Genomic DNA, 24,378 nt, shown 5'->3' with positions numbered 1-24,378 from the left:
TTGAGCCCGTTTCTCGTGGCCATGATCGTGCGCCATACAACGTCTATAACTTCTCACTTGTTGATTTCATTCTACATTAATGTTAGTGTATCAGTTCGTGAGCAATCAATCTAGACTTCAAGGTACATAAAAACTAATCTCATTATTACATTCGAAGAGAATGTTCTTGTGTGGGACATCAGAAGGGGTGCTGATCTTTGCTATTCTGTTAGGATATTCACACTTAACCTGGGTGATCAGTTCATTGATCATACGTTACAGATTACTACGCTCTATTACTGCTTCGATATGTGCTATACTTAATCCGCAGTGAGGACACTTCTTGTTCACGAAGTTCCGTTTTTTTTTTTGCACACAAAGGCACGTTATGTAGAAAGTAAATATTCACTCTTTGATCGGACGTTCGCTATATATAATATATAAATTATATAAATTTGTTGCCGTCATTTTTATATCATCCGTTCCTTTATATCTCCTTTTATTTCACTACATATTAATTTTATATTCTTCGTTGCTTTCTGGTTCTTAAAAACTATAGAGGTAATTGCGTTCCTACTCCGATAAATCATTTTTCATTTCTATTTAGCGCGCCATATTTTAGGATACAAGTATTAAGATAGCCAAAATAATAACAGATTGCAAGATTCTTAAAGCCATCACAATAATAATATATTTAACGTAGTGCTAAAGCTCTCACACACCAACTAAAACATCGGCGATCGTAAAAAGGACATTCCAGAGATACTTGCGACTTCATAAGCTGTAACTTTGTTCTCAGGACGACATCTTAAGCAAAGCGCACTATCTCCTTCTTAAAGTTCAACAACGCGAACTTCTTTATCCTCAATTATCAACCCTTTGAAGAGCTCGAGTGGGCTCGCTGAGTTCATCTACAATGGATGATATGAACTATTATTTGCTTCCACAGAGGTAAGTTATCAGCTTACTGAACACACGGAGCACACGGAGTCTGCCATTTTATGATCCTCGTGAAAAGAACAAGTGTCTGGCCAGACCAAGGCGTCTGAGAAGAAACGAGACACTAGCTCAGCTATGTTATTACATGTACGGCTATGTCATAGATACCACAAGCCCTATGAGAATCGCTTTGAATATGATCATTCTTATTTTCTTTTTTTATGGTGAGAAAGACTTGATAATATTTGACAGTAAGAAATCCTCTTTAAAAGATAAACCGACAACATGGTTGACAGGTTGAAGTAAATGATAAACAGGAACGGTAAATACGTAATTAATTATACCTGTTATACTAGTATCTCTGGTAACATTTAAAATAAGCTAGATATCATGCAAATCTCCAATTGTATGATCCGTTCGATCGAAGGGGGGATTGTTCAACAAATGAGATCTGCCAACTTTTTTGCTACACTTTAGCTTAGGTGGGACGCCTGGTACCTGATGACCCAAGTATTATTGTGAAGATTGCACTCTTATTCACAGTCACAGCCTCTTTATGCACGGCCTATGAAGAACAGCTACCTCACCGATGCCCCGTATGTGCCAATGCTGTAGCAAAGTGGATATCATAACTCACATTTGGATGAATTTCGTGTAATCCGCACAGAACAAAATTTCGAAAAAAAAAACATATCTCTATGGCTAGAAGCTAATAGCAAGGAGAGTCTACCAACAAGGCCGAAGAAACAGACATTTGGGGTTACGTATCTGCGAGGCTGAGAGTGCAAACTTCACGGCTTCTGGTGTGTCACGCTTCAACTCCTGAATTCACAGTCGATTATCGTTTAATATCTTATTATTAATTTAAGTCAGCGACCCATGCCAGCCATTACCATTACCATTTTAATTGTGCATATTTGCAAATTAAACGAAGAATTGCCCTTTTTTTTATTATCTCTTTTCTTTTAAATTGTAACATGAAATTATGCTAAATAAAAGCACCTATGTTTTATTGAGTTCGATAGTTGTGATGTCTAATCAGGCCGACATCTATTTCTGAATAACGACGTTATTCGGCAGTTTTTTCGACCTCTACGGTAATTCGGCCTAAGTTCAGGGCTTGGAACGCTTGTGTTAACTAGAGCTTTGACCATGTCATAGGGCTAAGGTGACAGCTGCATTTCCTAGATACCGCTTAAGCATTTGACAGACTCGTTTCTACTGGCTTCAGTATATGAGTCCAAGACAACGAGATAGTGATACGACGAGCAGATGAAACTGTCGAGACACCAAGACGTACTAGTTGTCAAGTTATGTAGTGCCTCAGCCTGCTTCTTTCTCGTCCCCCATATTCCCTGGTCCCCATGGGTCCTGCAAAGCATCCAGGATACACTCGAACGAATGCCGGAGCGCGAGGACGCTCGCTTCCTTAAGCTCCGCCCCGTGTAAGGGCGGGCCGTTAGCAGAAGAGATCGGGATAGTCCCAAACATCAGCAGTTAGTATGTAAAGCTGCGCTGAAACAGTTGTCGAGCGCCCTATATGCAGCGTGCAAAGCCCTCGATTTGCCCTAGACAAACAAAATAAAAATTCAGAATGTAAGATTAAAAAAAATGATTGTAACAAATCGACCAAGACCTTCTTTATATGTGAAATCAAACGCGATCTTGTGCTAGTTCACCTAAAAATTAATATGAAATTTATTATAAGGAATGCTTTTTGCACAACATGAGCCAGTTTCGAAAATTATCAATGAAATCTACCAATTTTTAGCGCGTTTCGCCACAATAAATGACGTTCGATATTTCCCCGTATTTTTTTTTTATTTTGCAGTAATTTTTGCAAATATGGACATACGATTCGTTCGCTATTGAAAGAATATATGAAGAAAGCTCCGAATATAGAGTAACGTCAATTCTATAATTTTGTATATCTTTGACGATTTCTGCAATCGCTCATTGAACGTTGAACAGTTATTCAGAGCAAGCATAGCAGAACCTTTTAAACAGAAGTTATTGATTGGTCAAACTAAAATTATATTGGCCCAATGTTTATGCCAACGGTTACGCAGGCGCTAGGGTAGAAACTTCCCGCCTTTTTACCCGCAATATTGAACGCAACACAATTTCGAAAAACATTCTCATTGTCCGCTACAAATTTACATGCTTGGAAGATAAGAATTTCATGCAGCTCTATCCAAAGGACAGGATGTGACTTGCACCATAGTTCGATACAGTCCGACTAAAAGCCCATTTCTGTATTTCTGGCTTCATATGAAGCTGGTCGAAAGTGTCCGGCGCGCACCTATTTACCCCATGCGTAAGTAAATACATTGCTTAGCTTTGTATTCCGTCGTTTAGCTTAATGGCGGATAATGTTTCTCACATGCGTCATACATGCCTGATTGTCGTACGGATTAAATCATTGCCAGCGGGCTGGCAATGGCGCGGTTCAGCTGTCAGCCTGACGGCTAATTTTTTGTATGTATCAAATCAAATGTATTACGCTAAGTAAATGTCATTAACGTTTAACTCGTTGGCTATATTTTAGAATACTCTGGGTTGTCTAAGGCATGCAGTGAAGAGTCGTTGTCTTGTACCCCACAGGTTTTTGTTCTTTCTATAGAGCCTGTTGAACAGCTCGTACAAAAATGGTTCTTTGGGTAGCAACATCTGGCCACTTCTTTATTGGCCTTCAATACTCGAATCCCCGTTCTTGAAACACTTGTACTATTCATTTACTGTACTCTGGCTTAAGGCCTCTCGGCCTAATGTCTCTACCATTCTTCAATGAATTTCCGCAATGCTACGGCCTTCGAGGAATAAAATGCTAATTACTGAACGCTGATTTTTGACGCTAAAATATATAAAATTCATTTCTCCTGAAGCAAACTAAATCTGTTGCCATTCAAATGTTTGAAATTTCTCTAGTAATTTCTAGCCAAATTTCGTCTGCTAGCGATATATTGTTATTCAGTGTCAAAGGGCGCCGGATTCGTTTGTAGCAACTTAATATTAAATACAACTTTGTGTTCAACATGTCAACGATCATGAAAAGTATTTGGTTGCAGAATTATCTACATTTTACGTTCTAGTAAAAATGGTTGTTTCAAAATATGGAATTTCGGAAGGCTTTCAAGGGCCCGAAAACACTCTTAATTACACCAACTCTTAGCCAAAATTATCTAAAATATTGGGTAACTATAATAAATCCAATATTCAACTGTAGCACGATATTTTTACATTAGGAGGAGGACGAACAGAGAATTCTTACTGGATTATAATAGAGCCGACTCTACCTAAAAGTGACAGAATGATATGCCCAAGCCGAAATCAGCTGGACGCTACTGACATCCACCTACTTCGCAAAAAGAGTCGATACCAAGTCATAAAGCAGAAATACTATCAATTAAATATGACGACTTGGATGAAAACAGATTGTCTAGTTGGTCTCGTTAGCGACACTACCATTCAAGAAAGCATTTCTAACGCAGACTGGCTTTACGGAGCATTGATACTAAGAATCTTTGATACTTGTTTAAATTTAGTAAGCATCAATTACTATACAGGACGATGCATCTGAGACGATTCACTGGTCAAGCGCACTGCGTATTGCGACTTTTTGTACAAAAACAGCACGCGCTAAATTCGTTCCTAATTCACCTTCCCGTCACAGGTTGTCCAGCTGCCGCTAGTTTCGAAGGCGGAGCCTGCGAGGCTCTGAATCCCGGTGAAAGAGGAGGAGCATCACGGCAACCAGCGCTTAGCAGCTCCGCAGTATGTCCGCAGACTACGGCTGCTATGAGGACTGGGTATAAGGCAATAATATGGGCTTTATATCAAAGGGTACGGCCAGGGGCCCCGCAACAGGGGCGTGTCCTACGAAGCGACTACGGGTCTCCGGGTGGTTGCCAGGCCTCGTCACGGCGATCAGTTCGTTCGTGGCAACAGGCCGAGCTAGCCGCCGTGTCACTGGCTTGTAGAGCATGTCAGGCCTGCAAGAACCTATGCGAAACTACGACTCTAGCAAACTGTGAGATCAGGACCCGAGCGGTGCTCTGGCAGCTGCCAGTACAGCTGCCACCGATCGAAGCCATCCCAAGAGTCAACGATGTCTTCGTGGCTTGTTTGGCCGCAGCGAGCCGCATCAGGTCGATGCCTAGTGACGGTCTAGTACACGTCTCCTCGCAACCACCAAGCCTAGCTGTGGTTGGCCCAGAGGCGTAACTCGACGACTCGCATTCGGCCTTTCAGTAGAGTCCTTTTGCTGACCGATCTGCGCGTCATAGAGAGAGCAGGAGACCCCACCGGATCCAACGATTGACAATGGACGTCGGACGCGGAATTAACGGAAACGCCCCAGATGGGGTCTCAGACCAAAACGGCAACCAGTATTGCCCGGTGCCGCCCGTTGGACATGACGAAAGCTCTCCTACAAATCAGAAACATCAACCAAACATCTATGGTATGCTATACTAGCTGTACTTGTCATCCTATTATATCAGAACGTTAGTTACTTGTAACCATAGCAGATATCTCTCCAAAAAGCGGCCAACAGGATGTAGGTTCTCTAAAATCGAGTACTTGCTCACCTCCAGTTTATGATTGTGGCATCTATATAAGCTCTTTCTCTCAGCTTCGGACTATCCCAGTTTAATGTTCAACACTAAGTGTTATGTGGTGTGCTGCTCTTTCAGGAGGGCAGTTGATGGTGGCACCCGTGTGCAGTGACTACCCCTGTGGAGGTCCCTTGGGCGACTGTCAAACGATCGCATCTTTGGACCCTAACTCATGGATGAGTGCAGAGTGTTATCCTTCGAGAGCTTACGACCTTCCACTAACCCAAGCACCTATGACCAATCTATCCCTGAATCAGATCAACCCGACTGGGCCCCTTCCCAGTCATTCCCATCACCAAGAGCTAGAGGAGCCCGCGGCCGTATGCGTTAAGGCCGAGAGGACCTACACTCCTGATAGCAGTCGGACTCACCAGCACCCACCTCCCACATCTGCGTACGAAGGTTAGTTGTATCTTAGTAGTCCGGAAAACAATCAGGCCTAGCTTCTGAACTGCAATGATGCAACATTATTGAAAATTCGTCCGAGAAAATGTATCCTTTATCCTGTAGCACAGCTCCTAGTTAATGGCTTTTTTTATATCTTTGCTAATGCTATCGCTAGACAGCACGACTTACTCTTCTGGATTACTGATAACGCGCTATTTTTTTTTATTTATGATATATTCGCTGCACAAGGAGATCGCCTTTGACATCTGCGCCGGCCTGAAATCTAATGATTTCATTTTCTGACTATGAGGGTGGATCTTCAAACTGATAGCCGTAGTGGTGCACTGGGCCATTGCCGATAGCAAAAAATTTTGACAAATTTGTAATTTTACTGTTGGGTCGTGTGTTACGCAAGTCCTTACTTTGACAAGTTCAACTTGATTTGAAGTTATCCCAGCAAGGGAGATTCACATTAATTATTCGGATGCTTAAAATTTTTTGTTGGACTCTTCGAATAGCAAAGAGTTAATCTAAAAATTTGATGCGTATCTTTTACAGATCTCTCAGTTTCCTAGACGTATACGTCTGCGTTTGCTATCTTTGCTAATCAGGTCGAAACTAGGGAGCTCGGCTAACGTTTACAGAAATATGGTTATCACGTTGCCCTTGCATGTGCGGTGATTTATTTGTTTATTGATGCTTTGCTACGTTCTATTTCGGATTTTGTATGAGCAGGCCAAAGGTAGCCAGACCTCTTTTCGGACCAGCTTAATAAGATCTCTATGTTTATTTAAACGGAACAAAAAGTGTTGTTATGTGATATGGAGTATATTTTCTATCGTCCAATAGCGGTATCCACTTTGCATTGAAGAATTGTCGTGTCATAGAGTTTATTCGTAGATCAGTTATTGGTATCGGATATTGCACTGTTCCTTAAGCTACTGCCGCGAAAAACTCCTTGACGATGGTACTATCGTCTGTTGCAAACGGAGCAGCTAGGAGACAGCGACAGATATTTTTTCTGGTCACTCGAATTTTACCAAGATGCCCTTTAAATATCTTATAATGCCTATCTTTCATAGAGGCAATTACTGAAAAAAAAACCTGCTGCATAATTTGTAGCTACATGATTACGACTGTACTTCACAAAAATAGTAAGGATTGACTGCTTTTTGAAACTATTATCTAATTTATGTTAAATCAAGGTCGGCTAGGCCTACAAAGTAGGTTAAAGCAACTATTGATCAATACAAATATAGGTTCTTGTTGACAGCTCTAAATGTATTAAGAACACATTGCACGACCGTGTGGCCCTTTTGTCACGTCAGATCCCACTAGTTACATCAGTTAATATTGGCAATAACCAAATGAATGTTTTAGCTATGGCACATAGACCGTTCCTTCCCAACGCGGGACAATGTGTGTCGCTGATTTTGTTTGAGCCGTTTCAAGCTGAAATAGCGGCACATTCGCGCGAGCACTGCCAGTTAGGTCGAGTAGTAGAACATAGAAGGGAAAGCGTATTCTTCATGGAATGAAGTTCAATTGCTAGACATGAACTAAAGGTGCGCGTGCATATAGGATGGACATTTACCGTGCCTACTGCATATGCGGGAACTCGATAAGGCCGTTGGTATACCCATGTGGCTGTCAACCTTTACCTTAGAAGTAAGCTCAATACCTTTCATTCCTGTTTTAAAGCCAAAACCCTTGATGACTACATGTTGTCATGCGCAACTCCGGGCACTGTCTTATTTGCTGAGCATCTCCTTCAGCTTCGCTGCCTATGTGTTCTTAGGCCACTAGATACCTATTTGAGGGCCACTGATTACCGGCTTATTTTAATGAGAAGAGATTTCAGGCTAGAAACAAGCTTGACACGGTTAGTAATTACTTGTCTACATTTCAGCTCTACGGTCAAATTCGGGAAACATTGCAAAAAACCGAAAATACACGACACTTCTGATGATTTTTCCTTCGCTAGCGCTTTAGGTACTATGAGGGCCATGATACAAAATACGATCATCATATAACCAATACAATTATTATCTAATGATCCTGATCCAGAATGATATAAGTAAACCATGCGTCTGAATGACAATAGAGATCGATTCTATCGGCATTCTAAATGAATCTAATAGGGCAGCTTTGGTACTAGAAATAAGCTGGAAGACCCGTTACGTAGAGGTTCAGGCGGCTGCATCTACATATGAAACGAAATGTGTCCAGGTTCAAACTCGAAGCTGGGTCACCACGTGTCCGTAGGATTAGCACTCAGGCACATTACCCATTGCGCTAGCACGGAGGCCTTGATACTTCAATGTATGAACTAAACCAAAAACTCTTTACCGATTGCTTTTTGTTTCGGCTTTATCGCGGTACTATCTACCAGCAACCTAAATGATGAAATCAACTGCTACGAAGCAACATTTGATCAAAGAAACCTAAGAAAATTATCACGTAATTCCTTGAAAATAGGAAAAAAATAGGACAGAACAGTGCTGCAAGCAAATTCATTACAACAATAACTCGAACAAAAACAGCTATCGGAAGACCTAATCTTCTGCGCACAGATCCTCATATGCGTAGAAGCCGAAGTATTTCTAGAAGTAGATAGATATGCAAGTGATTTTGCTCCTTTAGAACAGAAGAAGAGTTATGAAAGCGGCTGGCTTTGCAACGCTCAAATTGGAGGGGGGTTTGCTTTAATAAATTCGGTCTTCAATACATCCACTACCTAAAATACCCCCTCAACTGGATCCAACCTGTATAACATCTTACAGAGTAACTTACATAAAACTTTTTATTAGTTAAAGTCAACTTTACTTATTTAAAACATGTTGTGGCAACGATTGTACTATGGCCTTTAACAGATATATTCGTAAGATGGATTGTATCAATTTTCCGGGTAAATAGATACTTTTAACGGGACTGGCTAAGAGGTCGTGTGCTCTAATTAGAACTGAACATGACAATATATGATATGCTTCATCGAGACAACTTGCTATGGTATTAATTACATGAGTATTTAAGATTAAACACTTGATCTGCTTGAAAAGCCCACTGTCCGAAACAAATACCATCTATGTAAGCCATGCAACCCCAGTCGTATGTTAAACTTTGTGCAAAGTTTATAAACAGTCTTAGCAGCTCTATGAAGAATCTCCGCTGCATGTTACTAGAACAAAATAAAACGTTTTCAGTCGCAAATAGCAATATTTTTTCCGACTTTTTCGAATAGAGCTACCCCCCCCCCCTCCCCTCTCTCTCATTGGTCCCCCCCATTACCGATCTAGGCAGCGCCAAAGGCCATCGGCAACGTGAACTTCCCGATTGATATCGAAATCGTCCTCACCATTACGCAAAAAATCACAGCAAACCTGATGGTTGACCTGGCAGGAATAACAATAAAGGTTGAAACCATAAAACAAAGCACCGTAATCTATTGGGCCTCAACTTTTCAATACAAGTTAAGTTTACATTTAGACATACAAAAAAATTTTAGTTTTCACAGACCTGAATCTACTTTCTCAGGGTTTGTTATAAATGTATTCTTACGTAAAACCGATGCAATAAACATCCAGGCCCTAAAACGCTCCCCAATACCCAGCCAATATGGCTGAACGAAGATCTCTCTTGAGTACCATAATGTAGCACACAGCATTTGTGGATTACGCCATTAGGGGGCATAATGTGTGTAGCTGAAAAACGTCAGAGCTTACTTGATGAACTTAAAACCCTACAGCATGGCCTGCTTTAGCGATCTTCTTCCTGTTCTCGCGAACAATCTTGTTGACGGGTTAACATACATCGTTGGTCTCTGACAAAGGCAGAGAAATGCATTTTGTATTTCGAGCGACTAAGCAAGCACATGCGTACATATAGGAAAATTTAGGCTTCCTACAAAAATAGACGGCAGAAGTAAACAATTTATAGAAAACATTTCGTTTCGCAGCGTCCTTCGAGTGCAATGATTCACAGTACCTCTTTTGAGTTTCTGGAATCTCTGGAGTACAACGAAAGTCTATCAGACCGATATACTATCGACACCAAGTATCTACGTCCAACAATTTGTTTTAGTCGGACATGTTCGGAGATTGCCTCAGTGTAACGTTAGAAGATATCGTTGTGTTCCTAATAAAATGTAATAGGGTATTCTAACAAGGTTCTGTTCGCTCAACAATAAACATGAAGTATATTCTATTTCTGCATTAATAAATTTCTGCATCGTAATGTTGAACCACTTCACGGATGTACATGTATTTCAATTGTATACATGTACAATTAATTCTAGCACTTTAACTATGACAGGCGAGTGGTTTGGCTGTTCCAGCTGATCTAGAAAATCATGACTATAACATAACAATAATGCTGGTACGTTGATTATTAGAGTGCCTGTATATGACCCTTTGGGTTTCCTATGAGAAGAAACGTTTTTTAAATGTTTATTCGAAGGTCGTCGGAGATTAGCTACTACTGACACAACAAGACACACAGCAGTATCTATGTGCTAACCTATTAAACATGGTTTACCCCAGCAACTCCTCGATGAACTTCATTGAATCACTTACTACCTCACATGTTGAAACGTCATTCTTTTATGTTCAATCAAACGAACTAGCTACATATTCTTCTAATATATTCGATAGAAATTTTCGAATTCGGAAGGATATACGAAAAACCCTGACGAAGCTCGTTATCGATTCTATTTACCATGTACAAATCTTAACTGCACAGAAAAGGACTACAGCGAGCTTTTCCTGGCGGGAAAATTAGGGGAGGTGTCGGAGGAAGGGATAAAGGTGTACGAAATTAATTAAAACAGACGTTTAGATGGATTGCGTAATATGCGCAAGACCTTCCATATTGGTCAGTCTGTATAGATACACGATTTTAGAGGTATGGAACATTTAAACTGGGTCGCTTATACCTATATTAGAATGGAGCCGCTCTGCAAATCAACTAGAAATTTCGACGCCACTTCCTAACTATACCCTCGGATTATAGCCCGTAGTACCGCCTGGATTATTAAAAGGCAGACGTATGTTGTGTTTAATTCTCACGTACTAGCGAGTCCTAATTACTATAATACGATAGTTAGGCCTCAAAAGCCAAAGAAACACTGGAACCCTCAAAACGTTTGGAAGTGTTCATTTAAGTAACTCAGTGTCGATCTGGCCAACGGTCACAATGGGTATAACTCAGTATCCGCGGAAGACCGCAATATTTTCCTTCGCGTTGATTATTTAATGTAAGTCAAGCTATGGAGATGATACTAGCAAGTATATTTTGAGTACCGCTTAATTAATATGCCATACCAAAGAGAAGCCACAACAGCCTAACAGCCAAATTCCACCTACAGCGACCTATCGATCAGTTAAAGCTAAAAGATTAAAAATTCCGATACCACGGAGAACCACATTGTATTATGTAAAGATCGTACTGGATAGATTATTGAATCTTGAGTACGTTCTAGGTTACTTATTAGACTAGATTTAGATGATAATCGATCTTCTCTTTGAAATATTTCGTGCATGAAATGCGTTGCACCCTCGCTAAATAGGACATACACAAAACAGTACATATGCACGCGCACACATACACACACTCTTGCATAAACGATTGTTGTGTTTCTTTGGGAACATGTACGGTGCTATCTTGCAGTGATCCTAAAAGCAATAGAATATCACCTCCACCGTGCGACACGTGCCGTTATAATGCACTAATTGGATGGCGTCCTCTCAGGCGCCAAGCTGCAGGACCTGGCAAGGCTTCTCTAATTTGAAGAACGTCTAACTTCCCTGGCATTCCTCTGTATAGGACGTCTCTGCTGCACTAAATTGTAATATGACCAAGATTCGGACGCGACACGACTGTTCGAATGGCATTAAGCGGTCCTGCATCCTATTTGTTACGTCAGCGACCTGGCATACATTCCTGCAGTTCTACTATCCATATGATGCTTTTATGCGAAGATAGTCTTCAACCAAACTGAAAGCGTTCACTACACAGCACCACAAGCACTTGGATGTTCCACAGGAAAATGTCCTTTTAATATCCTCTTTTTACCCGCTGAGCGCCCCAGGGGACAAATCTGCAAATGATCGCGCAAGGTCAATGGACGAACTTGCGCGTACGAGGTGAAGCGTCAAAACGATCGAAAAAATGCGAACGTGATAGTATCTGTTTAGGTCCATTGCGGCACTCTTGCCACGTTTACTAGCCAAGGAAGATCGCCAGTCATTATCACAGAATTGAAAAGGACAGAAGAGTGTCGCGCGTGATTCGAGAGCGTCAGCATTTGCATCGAGTGCAGCACGTATCGCAACTCAATGGCCAGTAGATAGTTGCAAAGAAAGGGGGGTTCCCGCGAGGTCAAGCAAGAGGGTAGGTGTAGTATAAGACAGAGAAGGAACCAGCGTAGGTGGCGGAAGCGATGGTATGTGCCACTTGAGCGAAATTAATTCGATTTTCAGATGAGTGATGATGATTACGAAACGGGCGACAGGGCGAAAAACAGGAAGCGCCTATGGGCTGGCTGAGCGACAGAGGTGGAAAAGATTGCAGACAAATGTGAGGCCCGGGGTAGCTGTTCGCTCACTGGGGAATGGGTGGCATCATTAAAACATTTGCGCCAGCTTACCACGACTTATCGACTGTGATCGTGTGGCTCTAGGTGCTGCTAAACGAGTAAGCTGCTTGTTAGTGGCGGTGCCTTCAAAGTTTTCGTTGTCGACGATAGCAAAGGACGAAAGGCGGATTTATGATAAAGATCTCTCGTTGAAGAACAGATAATAGTGATAATCCTTGTCATGCGTATCTACGAGAGTCCGTGTATATACGGCAAAGGCGACACGGTAATCGGTAGAAATCAGAACAAAAATCCGCCTAAACTACTGGCTTCGTCTAGCTCAAACAACAAAGATAAAAGAGTATCTTCTATTGATTTGCTCTGTATGTACAAGTATTTTATATATTCTTTTTCATTGTTTCTAACTAGGCGCTTGGCCGAATCGGAGTTTGGCGATTCTAAGTGATTGAAACACTCGCTAAGCTCGTCCAGCTTTGCAATATTCGCATCAGCCTTTGAACTAAAGGAAACGCTGCGTCCACTTTTGAAACTTATAGCTTGGGTAATTGAAATAGCAGAATATGAAACTAAACAGACGTCAAGAGGGTCCTCCTGCGCAAACAGGGAACAAATGTATAAATTAAAATAAATAAGATCTTTAATGAAAACTAGTGTTAACAACCACATTTGTACGGATAAAATCTTTAATTGTGGGCCAGTTGATATCAACTTAGACAAATGTTTGTCTTTATTCCTGTTTTTTTTTTTACATTTAGTTTAAGTTCATTTAGAAAACGTCTCGTAGACTTAAATTCAGCTAGAAAACGTACGTTATCTAGGCATCGATGTAATCAAACGAACCTATCCAATTTCTCCACCAAGATACATTTCTATTGGGTTTAACCTATTATACTCAGACAACAAACACCAGCTCCATTTTCCTCTATGGCAATTTTGAAGATAAAATTACAAATTAATTACAAACAAAAAAAAGTAAATTCGAATAAGTATATTGTGCTTTGTACAATTATAGATCGAACTATACTCTAGGTGGAGCCACAAGTTGAATTAGATATTCAAAAAGCTTACCTGAGGTCTACTGACATGGTGGCATTATTAACTTTAAGATATTTACGCTTCATTACAGACTTGTTTCCCGAAGATCCAACGAAATATCGCAGTCTTCGCCCGCATTCGACTCCTGCTACACTTCTTTGGTATAAGTTTAAAATAAAAATTATATTACATATATATATATATATACGAAGTCAAACAGCCGGCCTTTACGCTCGGCTTTATTGATTAGTATTAATTAATGTAGACGTTCTTTTTTTTTTGACACCCAAAATGTATGGCACGGCTCAAGAGTACTATTTTTACAAAATTAAGCAATAGATATATCTCTATTTGAAAGTAAATAAAAATTGCTCTTCATTTTGACCGAGTTCGCGCCAATCTGTTGTTAACAATAATACTTATTACTGGAAGTGATTCGTTTTAATAACTGAGTTAACGTTTATATATAATTTTTGATATTTGATCATTTTATATAAAAATTTATTTTAATATACAAGAACAATCAGTGAACAAAATGTACAATTAATAAAGTCAAAGTTGCATCATACCTCAAAATGTTTTCAGGTACTAATCGAAATTAGAGTACAGAAGAAAATGGCTGCAAAATGGATCTCGTTACCTATTAATATTAGCGTAAAAACACAAATATGACCTACATATACATACAGGATAGGGCGAAAATCCCTTTACAATCTGAGAGTATTTTCTTTACTTTTTCGCTCTTCTGCTGTTTCAAAGCGTCGCCTGACTTTACCGCACCCTATATATACGTAAATAATACTAATGCCGTTCAGATCTCGACATTTGGTTATCATTTGGTTACCTCTCAATTCGGTGGTTCAAAAGTTATTCAGTTTCAAAGTTCCTTTGTCACAGCCTAGTACGTAAAATGCATAACTTTTTCCGCCACAGATGCTCAAAATTATTACAGTTCTGTCAATACTGATCACGGTGGGGTGTTGATTCACACACTTTAACGAACCCCAGATTCCTCTAGTGTCGTCGAGCTTGTGGTGTAGAACTTATTCCTACCAAAAAGTCTATTAACGTCAGCTCTGGGGAACCCTCAGGTAACCTATGAGACCTCTTCGACCAACCTACCTGTTTGGAATTCTCATCAGACATACTCTCACGTAATGAAGATGGATTTATACATACGGCACCTAAATTAGACCTGTTTCTAAGACTGTACCTAAATGGCAGACAGCTGAACAGATCTTTACGTGCGTCATTTCTGGCTGGTACATTTGTTCAATTTATTAGCACTAATGGCGAATACAGTTCCGATTCGGAACTTAAATTTCCCGCTAATCGTTATAGAAGTATCTAATCTTTAATACACAAATAGCTTTTTAAGGGGCATCGTGCATGAAGCGATGCCACTAGACATGAACTCGTTAAAACTACGCTGCATACAGGAAATTCTAACGGAACTAAATTTTGAATTTATAGCAGGCCAAGGCAATAACGAATATGCAAAGGTCCAAAATGGCAGAAGATCTCATAAAGTATAACCGTTCGAATGTATTTACACAATCCAGCTGATAGTTGATATTGTCCTCTCTAAAGCAGCCGTTGATTTCTGTACCAAAAACAGCCTTTTAAGTCGTTTCGATAAACTTTCGAGTTCTGCCACGATTGACGTTAACCAGGTGTCCTAGGCAAACCTAAACAGTCGATTATAGAACTAGTTATCGAAGCACACTGCTGTCTATAAGATTCTAATAAACTGTTTTTATTTCGGCTCTGCAGGTTTTTTGTCAAGCGATTTACTACAGAATTTAATCTCACCCCTTTGTCACCTATTTCCCCCATCCTGATTTTGACTAGTCCCAGGCGGCTCGGCCCTAACATGCTCGCCATCATCAATCACAGATGCTTTATAACTGCTGCCCCATAAAGAGCAATTTAAAGAGGGCGGACAGTGTGCCCTTTTATTGTAGCAGCTTTAAATACACCTATGAACATAATCTATAGCTTACCGAATATTTGTTCGTTTCTGGCTGGCATATTCTGTCATGCATACAGGGACATCTGTTCCGGCCCGTGGAATCAAGACAGTAGACGTAATGTATACTACGGAAACCTTTAATTCTTGCACGGTATTAAATCATTGACTAAGAAATCTCTACCGAGGCATTTTAGCCTCGCTAAAACAACAACAACAACAATGGCTAGGACAACGCTAACGTCGAAACAAACCTTAGAAGGATTTCGAAAGAAAACAAAAAGAGGCCCGTAATGCTCGGTAGTACTTCTGCACGACCCTTGCGTAGGTCACCGGAGTAGGACACGAGCGAAGACAATATCGATCTGTGCCAATATATGATACTAATACGATTACATGCGCGTTTGCGTCTTCGCAGGCTTGACGAGAACTACGAGATGGCTGAAGGTGTTTGCATACCACGCAATGCTCTTTATCTCCATTATGTCGATTTTTGTGCCAAGAACGCCATGCAACCCGTTAACGCCGCGAGCTTTGGAAAGGTGCTCTTCTAAATAAAATAACAATAGTAATAAGAAGAAGTACTATTATTTTTAATTAATTACTTAGTTCGGATACATCGTTCAATAGGGTTTTACCGTATTCGGAAGTGATTCGTCAGAGCGACAGGGGGTAACGGTGGCGTGAGGTAGCATTTATGAAATTTTGCCATAGAAAAGGTGAAACAATGGTTTATGTAGAGACAGCCGCCGTAGTCGGCTTTGCACACTAATCTCTCGTTCAATATTCATCAGTTACCCATCGAACCGCTTTTATATTTTAGATAATTCGTCAACAGTTTCCTGCACTCACCACACGCCGCCTTGGCACTCGGGGTCAATCAAGGTACGTGTACTGTATCAGACCAACAAGTGGGGTCAAAAGCCTCTCTGCACCACCTTAAATGTCGCTGATGTATCTGTAGCTACTTCGCTATCTTGCTGCACAAAGTTTGGCTCGATACAAGTTCCTATATACATTATATACACGTTTCATATTCGCTTGCAGATATCACTACTACGGAATTGCGATACGTGAACACTCTCCATACTTTGAGCCTACGTATTCGAAGAAATCAGGCGAAACGCCTGATATGGGCAGTAAACGACAGTCTCATTCCAATGCAGTTGTTACATCAACATTAATTGACAATGGCAACTTAAAAACTGAGCATCCGTTGGTAAATAACGTTCATCGTACTGTACATAAATCTAAGAACAGGTTACTGGGGGTAGCTGCTCTATACGTGTATATATTATATGAGACGTTAGTGATACTACGCAAACAGATTGTAAATAATGGCTAGCTAACATCTACTTTATTATCCTTATCTCATCCAGAATTATCCGCCGCCAGGTGGCAGAGGGATTTCAGCCAGTTCGCTAGGACTAGGTAATCCTTCCCAACGAGTAAAGCTTACCGCGGTGCTTCCCGAATTCCCGACGCTCCGGGCGCTTAATGTTACATCTGCGGTCGATCGAGAACAGGTGATAAAAAGTAGTTGGATGTATTGCATTTGGATCGCATTCACGAATGCTGTACCTTTACATGGGCATAGACTATGCTTAAGTGCGACAAATGCCTTCTGAATGAATGTTTTAATATTATAATTATAGATCTCCATTAAGGCCTCTGCTCAGGAGAACGTTCGCATAAAATCGTTCAATGTATACACAGGATTAAGCACTGATAATAGAGCTAAGGCACAGAAACGTTTTCGGCAACTAACGTAGTGTTACCTTCTAAAAAGTGCAAGTGTCCTGTACCAACGTTTCGATGCTACTCGGTTCCCTAATGCTGTTTCCAATATCAGGCCGGCGGCCTTTTAGAAGGCTATTTGTAAGCGCCTCTTCGCGAAACTACGGCAATCTAATTGACACAAATATAGTTGCAAAGCTCAGAGGCGAATACGATCGTACCCAAATATTGGGATGGGTTGATGCGCCTAAGATCCAAACGCCAAAAACTATTTTCATTCTTTGAAAACAAGAAAATGTATTATACATATGATGGGTATAGACGAGTCTCATTAGGACAGGCAGATCTTCTCATTGACTAAAGGGATTATAATGTTCTAGTGCCTCCATTATAGAGGTCTCTCTTAAACCTGCTGACATTCAAAGCTATTTTTTAAGATCGTGTTCTGGGAGAGTTTTTAATGAGTCGGTTTTCTTTCATCAGGTATCAAGCTTTTTAACAATGTATCGAACGCACAGTCAGCGTATCCTGGATACTATACTTGCCATGAATCTGGATCAGGTAATGACATGAGTGATGCTTAAGAAAGCTTGCATCTTCAAAACATATCGTCTGCTTAAACACACAGATATGTCTCAGACAAGTTGATACTTCGAATTCCGAAATGCCGATCACCTTTAACGTGCAAGAAGATTTCTGTTTCCAAAATGGTCGCGTGATCCTTGATCTAGATATGTCTCGTGTTTTCATTGCCCTGTCGTTCTTTGTTTCGTAAGGTCCGCGTTCATTTGCAGCATTTTTGGTTCGGGATACCTCAGCATGTAGCATCGGGCCTGGGCTGCCCAGTTCTCGTGAACCTCGTGGCACTTTGCGACTTCGCGCTCTATAAAACAGTGCAAGGACTTCTTCTGCCTAGTCTCATACAACCATTACCCGAAAGGTTTGTTGACATTTAGCCGGAGCCTCTGATAGATTCACGGATCTTGGACAATGAATGTGCTCGATGCTTTTTTGTTGTTGTGTCATCATGTTTTCGCACTTGGCGACAGCAGCGGCATCAGCGATGATCGACGGCTTTTGCAAGTCTTATTGCAGTTTGCAGCGTTCTATACTCAGCACTTTGCGTAAATAGTCGGTATCTAAGCTAGAAAGAATTTTGCGCAGAGTGATACTGCGGTTGTAGTGCGCTACAGCCTGCCACAGCGGCCGCTGCCGTTGCTCCGCGCGTCGCCACGAGATAATCGCTGTACGTACGACGGATGACGGCGCAGTCGTCAATGCCAGGACGAAGTTTAACCGTTTTTCATCTCTAGATTTCGTCACTGTTATGATGCCCAATACTATCCATTGAAGGACCGGTACTTTCTTTAACTCAGTATTAATTCTTATTTCAGCTTTATCAGAATGGTTGACATCTTCACTCACGATTACGAAAGCTGGTTGGAACGAGCTCTAATAGGGTTTCCTAAGGCATTACAGCACGTTAAGATTGAAGGTATGAATATCGAATGATCACCCCAGAAGTATCTGGTTTTCCTTTTCGCTGAAACTGCACCCTAAAGCCGCACAATGACCCAACGACCCCAACGCCTCCGTAGTACCGCAATCAAGTCTAGATACCAAGTACCTTTTGCTGAGTCAGCCTGAATGCACATACTTTACAAAGATCTTTGTTCTTCTCAAACTTTATTCGATCATCCGTTGAAGCTAGCGCAGTTATATAAGCTATATTAATCGGAATTCAGCTCGCTTTTTTATACGGACTAAAGTCTTCCGTTACGGTAGCCGTAATAGGTCCTTTTTTATGGGCTCATTTAAAAGGGCTATTTAGAAGTTAACCGAAGTCTTCGTAATTGTTATGAGAACCAGCTTGATTCATCCGTGTCCCGATTCGTTAAGCAACCAACCTTATTCGCTTTTTTTTAGTGGGGAAGCGCTTCATCTACCAGCTTCGACGTCGACTTTCGGTGAACCAACTATCCCAAGCAGCTAAAATGCTTTTACTTAATCGGCAGCTAGTTGATCAGATGGTTCAAGACTGGAGAGAATGGAGGGGTGCCTATTGTGCCGCTTCTCCAATCGGCGGGGCTGGTAGAAGCGGGGCTTTACTTGATAGCCTTAGTTTTCAGTTAGTACCTCCAGGCATTAGCAACAGACCTTCTGATGGCACGACGACAACGACAGGGCCAAGTGGCTCCGAGAGGGAACGGACGGCGTGCCATCAGGACACCTTCTTTTGTGGTGAGTTATCTACGATTTGTTGGCCGTAGTTAATGGATAACGATAGTCACAATCTGTGTGTCTATTTAAGTAATTTCAGTAGTGTTATCATATGAAGCACAGAATGTAAATACTTGTACTTGCTGTGTTCTTGTTATAAACACGTGTACCTGTTTATTCTCTTGAAGAATATTCAGTAAATGTATATGCGTATATCTTACAGTGCTCGCTGAATTGGAATCTTGTCTGGAGACATCGACGAGTTTAGAGACGCTTCTTCTTTGGATGGACTCGGTCATAGAAAAATATGCCAGCGGGGTATCTTGATGAGTTTGAAACAATTATAATGCACATGCATGTACGGAGACATGACTCACGAGTTCTATGTTCTGTCAGGTTTTATGGGTACCACATTTTTTTGCGAATTATTAACATGCTTCGACATCTTCACAGATCTATCGGCCGACCGCGAAACGCGTCAAAGGGGTGCTTCGTGCATGCCCACAAAGTCAGCGAGATGTGTGCTGCGGTTTTTTCAAAACCTGGCGAAGCTGCTCTCAAAAAATATTCAGAAATCTTACCATAAAAGGCACCACACACTACGGTAGGCATCGAGACAGTACATGCGGTCGTCGTGTGCTGTTGTTGTTGTTCTACAATTGTGTCAATCAAAATCAATAGTTGCCCCCAACGATTGGTTGATGCCGATCCGAAAACAAGTTGCCCCTGAGCTTTTCCAGCTAGATCGAGTCGTGCCTATCTTTCAGCCAGTCCATCTCTAAAATGATTGTTTTTGTCAAATATTGTTGGTGAGCTAGCTTCTTTTCAGCTTCTCCGAGTTCTTTTCGACGACTACGTTCAGCTTTCGTTAGAGGGCGTTCTAGGGGACTGCCTTGTCCGAGAGATGCAGGAGAATATCGCTAATAATCGAACTCTAGAAGTAGAACATATCCACGCACTCGAAATGTTGAGTGCAACGTCGGCGTACCCACAAGCGCAACTCGAGGCAGCGTCCCCCAAGGTCCAGCTTACCAGTCCTGTAACAACACTCAACGTACATCCTACTGCTGCTGAAGGTCACATTGAACCGCCGAAGCCTGTGCAGCTCTGTGCTCTTCCCCCTCAGATGCCGGCAGGTCCGTATCAGCCGGAAATTTCGGCTTCACCTCCTTGTCTCCTAAAAAAATCCTTTTTAAGCAAGATAAAAATTTCTCAACATTAGTGTAACTACCTACACCTGGCGATATTGGGTGCGGGCCTGCCTTTAGCTAACTTCCATCTAGCATGGCCAAAATGAAACATCTAAGAGCTAGTCATACGCTGTATATTTCGTATGTTGTCTCTTCTGTTTTATTTGCTAAACAATATTTAGTGTATCATTTCTGAGGCAAATGTTAAAGCTTGTAAAACGCTCGATAATTGCTTGGTAGATTAGTTAGTTATTGCACCGATGCTGATGTGATAATTTAAAGAGACATTGCAGTTTTGCTTGTATTGCTTGAACCTAAACAAAAGTCAGCCGTAGGGGCGAAATTCTGTTTAATAGATAGATTGGCGAAACAACGCTTTCAATTAGCCAAATGAAAATCAAGCATTTAATTTAGATCCAGCCGAGGAAGACTTTGCCTACGAACGATATCCTTAAGATCGCTGGCCGCTAGTGAATAACCTACGCGAGCGTTTTGTCTAGCCTTGGTTTAACCTATGATACACCTTTCGTTAGGGACCGCTCTATTAGAAAAGACCAAGCAACTGCGTCGCGTTGGCGCCACGAGCAACGATTCCTCACTCGATTTACCTGAAGGGTATCAAACGACTCATACAGCACAAACTACTCCGCCGGTAGCGATCTTCTACGAAACGACCAATTGTTATGCTGGAGTTACATCTGTCATACAACAAACAACCAATATTATCACAACGACCGCGACGGCGGCTACTGGCAGGTAAGCGTTTAGCATGTATTCAGGTTCTGCCCAGTATAATAACCTTCTCGTCGTATAATAATCACCTTCTCTGCATCATAACAATGCGTTTATGCGTATACTACATCAGACAACGAATTTCCAACTATTTTATGAGAATAATAATAATAAAAAGACGGCTCATTTATGTTAGGAAGGACTGACGCTGATTGTAATGCTGTTAGTGTGTTAACTATCGTTTCAGTCTATACGGAGCTGCCGAAGTGTTGGAAGCCGGGGGAGGCGATTTCGGATGCGCCGGATCAACACAGGCGGGCGGTCAATGTCTGATCATTTCCGGAGAATCCTCGTCTCCTGGAGTTCATCCTAGCACCGTTGAGTGGGCTTCGCCGCACCCACCTTCAGGGCCTCCTTCGCATCCCCATTACACCTCGGCCGCGCACCATTATAGACAAACGACAGCTCCTCCGGGAGGGGGCGGCCAGACTCATAACTTGCACCATTTCAACTAACAAGAACTGCAGAGTAAGGCAAAACCAGTACTAGGGCGTGACATGGGGCAGTTTTGCAAACCCTCGGAAAAAAACATGTGTTGGCGTACACCGAAAGATGTACGCAGTTGAAAAAACCTGCTAACCACGGCGCAATGGTTATATGTATAATCATTACTAGTATTATTACAATTGTGTGCAATCCCTACAAAGCCGTGTTGAAACGTTTATTGTACGATGACCTCTATATTAATCCGCTTTTTGTTAAATCAATTATAATTATCGTTGCCAATATTCACTTAGTTGAATTAGATGGGTTGCTTGTAGAAACACTTCTTAGCGATCGGTCGTTGAAGAAAAGGATAAATAAGTATCCTGGTTAGGACGAAAAAAGCGTAAATTTTTCTTCAAAAAGATAGATCTCAAACGGTTTTTCGGTAGTTTAACAAAGTTCAACTTATTGTTATTGAAATCTGAGTAATTTATGATCGATACTCACCTTATGTCAACTAACTCTAGAACACTGACGCGATCAGCAGAGGCGTACGTTTGAAACGAATAACTTACTTTTTTACTGTTCTCATAACTAAATATCAAAAGGTCCTTTCCGTAGGTCTGAACAAAGGACTGCCGCGTCACAAAAGCCTGCGCGAAAAAAGTCTACCTTAGTAAAACTTATGTTCGGCCTTACGAATTCAATCATATTCAGAATCGAAGCAATAAATAAATAAATCTAATCAAATAAACTGGAAGACGTTGCCTTTACTTATTACTTACTATGCCTTACTTAGAGCACTAACGTATAGAGCACTTCATTTTAACATGTTATCGTTTCTTCGGAGGTTTTTGCCTAATACTGATTATCGAGGACTGGCTAAACATTGTTGTTCATTGACAACAACAACAACAACAACTCTAATCTACTTTTTGTTGCAGAGGCTATCATTTGTCTAAGAGCAATAGGGATCGATGCGTGCACTTCAATGTAAAGCTTTTATATTTTATTCGAAGAATACTTCAATTGATGTTTGGGTTCGTCTCCGCTAATCAAATGTATATCTTAATGCTAACATATCACATATAATTGGGTTGCAGCGTACAAACCGTGTGGCTGACTGCCGTAGGCAGAATGCCGAGAGTTGCTATACGAACTATTTTCCATATAGTCTGAATTCAGTTTCAGAATCTGAAGGGTCAATGTGAAGCTCATAGGACATATTGGGGTGGTTTACAAGTACGCCAATAACACCCTTTTTCCGTAATAAGGATACGTAGGGATTTTGTGCATTAAAGCACAATGTTTTTTTGTTGTCAGGTTCAGGGTAGCGCCACGTTTTTGAAGGTCGTGTTCTAGCCTATTCGTCCATAGACTGGACATTCGATAATAATGGACGGGCACATTATGATTGCCGTTTGCATACTAATCATCCGGTCATGAAATAAATCCTTTTATATACAGTTTTTAACAGTAAAATAGCCAGTTCATATAGGAACGCACCGGTATGACAAGTTGCTACTCTGAGAACGTTAACACGATCAACTTATTGAAATAACTTTATTGAAAAGATACTTTTACGTAGCTTGATCGTCGATCTATGATTTATATATGGAAAACCAAGATCGGTTCTCTAGATTAACATACGCACTGATTCATTGTCCACTGCTGCGTATTCGAAGCCATTCGGTCCCCATATACGCGTCGAATAGAATAAATCAACCGACACCGTTTGTCCACTGCGCAGGCTTAGTTGTTCCTCCTAGTGCTAAGAGGTATATTTTTTAGGAAAAAATGCGGGCCTATTTGATCCGTCAGCATTGTCAAGGTCATATTGGCTCTGACTGTCCTAATAGGCGCGCTGTTACGTTCGTCTCTACTAGTTATGCTCCGAAGATAGGATGCAAATATCCAATTTGGGATCCAAATACCAAGTGGTCAAAAAGTTGCAGTTTGTTAATTTCCAACTTCGCAAGTATCTGGAAGTGTAGCTTCTATGATTTCTTAGCTAACTTCTACAGAAAAATTAAATCTAATTTCAAGCTGCGTCTGGGTAAGCTAATGTATCCATAAATGTGTCTAAGCCACCATAAAGACCAGCTGTACAGTTCAATCTTAATTTAAAATACCTAAACAACCTAACTGCCTATGAACGGCTAGCAAAGACGAATTGCAAAGTTTCAGCAATTACACAATAAAACATATTACAAAAGTGGATCGTAATTATGATCCAAAAAGTGTGAGTACCCCCTGATTTTTGGATTAAGTCGTAGGGTATATATATCACAAGCCCCGGTAAAGCGCTATCCATATCACTGCTAGTGGCAAAAGTCCTTTCATATTTATTATAGAGATGGCTTTACAAGAGTTATACAGGAAAGTTACGAACCCACACGCTCGATTTCAAACTTTTGTGATTAAACTGGTGGCATATCGTTCTTTAAACACTGTCTGTATTGCTACGATAGATATCGATAGAAAAAGTTCATGTCG

The 24,378-nt window shown here is 41.0% G+C and overlaps 1 protein-coding gene and 1 long non-coding RNA gene across 4 annotated transcripts; one reads left to right on the top strand and one right to left on the bottom strand.

The window, feature by feature from the left end:
- Positions 1-3,055: 3,055 nt before the first annotated feature.
- LOC111245443 (uncharacterized) lies at positions 3,056-22,642 on the top strand. Of its 3 annotated transcripts, none has more exons than XM_086978654.1 (17): positions 3,056-3,235; positions 4,592-5,380; positions 5,613-5,936; positions 13,640-13,709; positions 15,936-16,059; positions 16,341-16,402; positions 16,565-16,736; positions 16,897-17,043; positions 17,738-17,815; positions 18,031-18,194; positions 18,649-18,749; positions 19,181-19,495; positions 19,698-19,792; positions 19,928-20,078; positions 20,293-20,610; positions 21,198-21,420; positions 21,644-22,642. In XM_086978654.1, exons 2-17 carry the CDS (start codon positions 5,242-5,244, stop codon positions 21,909-21,911), a joined length of 2,751 nt encoding a protein of 916 aa, XP_086834780.1. In that variant the 5' UTR covers positions 3,056-3,235; positions 4,592-5,241; the 3' UTR covers positions 21,912-22,642. The 3 variants fall into 3 exon arrangements, with proteins under 3 accessions (XP_086834780.1, XP_022649553.1, XP_086834781.1); XM_022793818.2 differs by lacking the exon at positions 3,056-3,235 and adding an exon at positions 3,315-3,396; XM_086978655.1 differs by lacking the exons at positions 3,056-3,235; positions 17,738-17,815 and adding an exon at positions 3,315-3,396.
- On the bottom strand, positions 20,528-21,740 carry LOC111245444 (uncharacterized). Its single transcript, XR_015319948.1, has 3 exons — positions 21,604-21,740; positions 21,273-21,362; positions 20,528-20,662 (listed from the first exon to the last, which is right to left on the bottom strand). It is a non-coding gene; the product is annotated as an uncharacterized LOC111245444 (long non-coding RNA).
- Positions 22,643-24,378: the final 1,736 nt, after the last annotated feature.

Source organism: Varroa destructor, unplaced genomic scaffold (assembly GCF_002443255.2).
Source record: "Varroa destructor unplaced genomic scaffold, Vdes_3.0 BEIS01000002.1, whole genome shotgun sequence".
In the NCBI taxonomy this organism is placed as follows: Eukaryota; Metazoa; Arthropoda; class Arachnida; order Mesostigmata; family Varroidae; genus Varroa; species Varroa destructor.
This window is presented reverse-complemented; position numbering and strand designations above follow the sequence as displayed.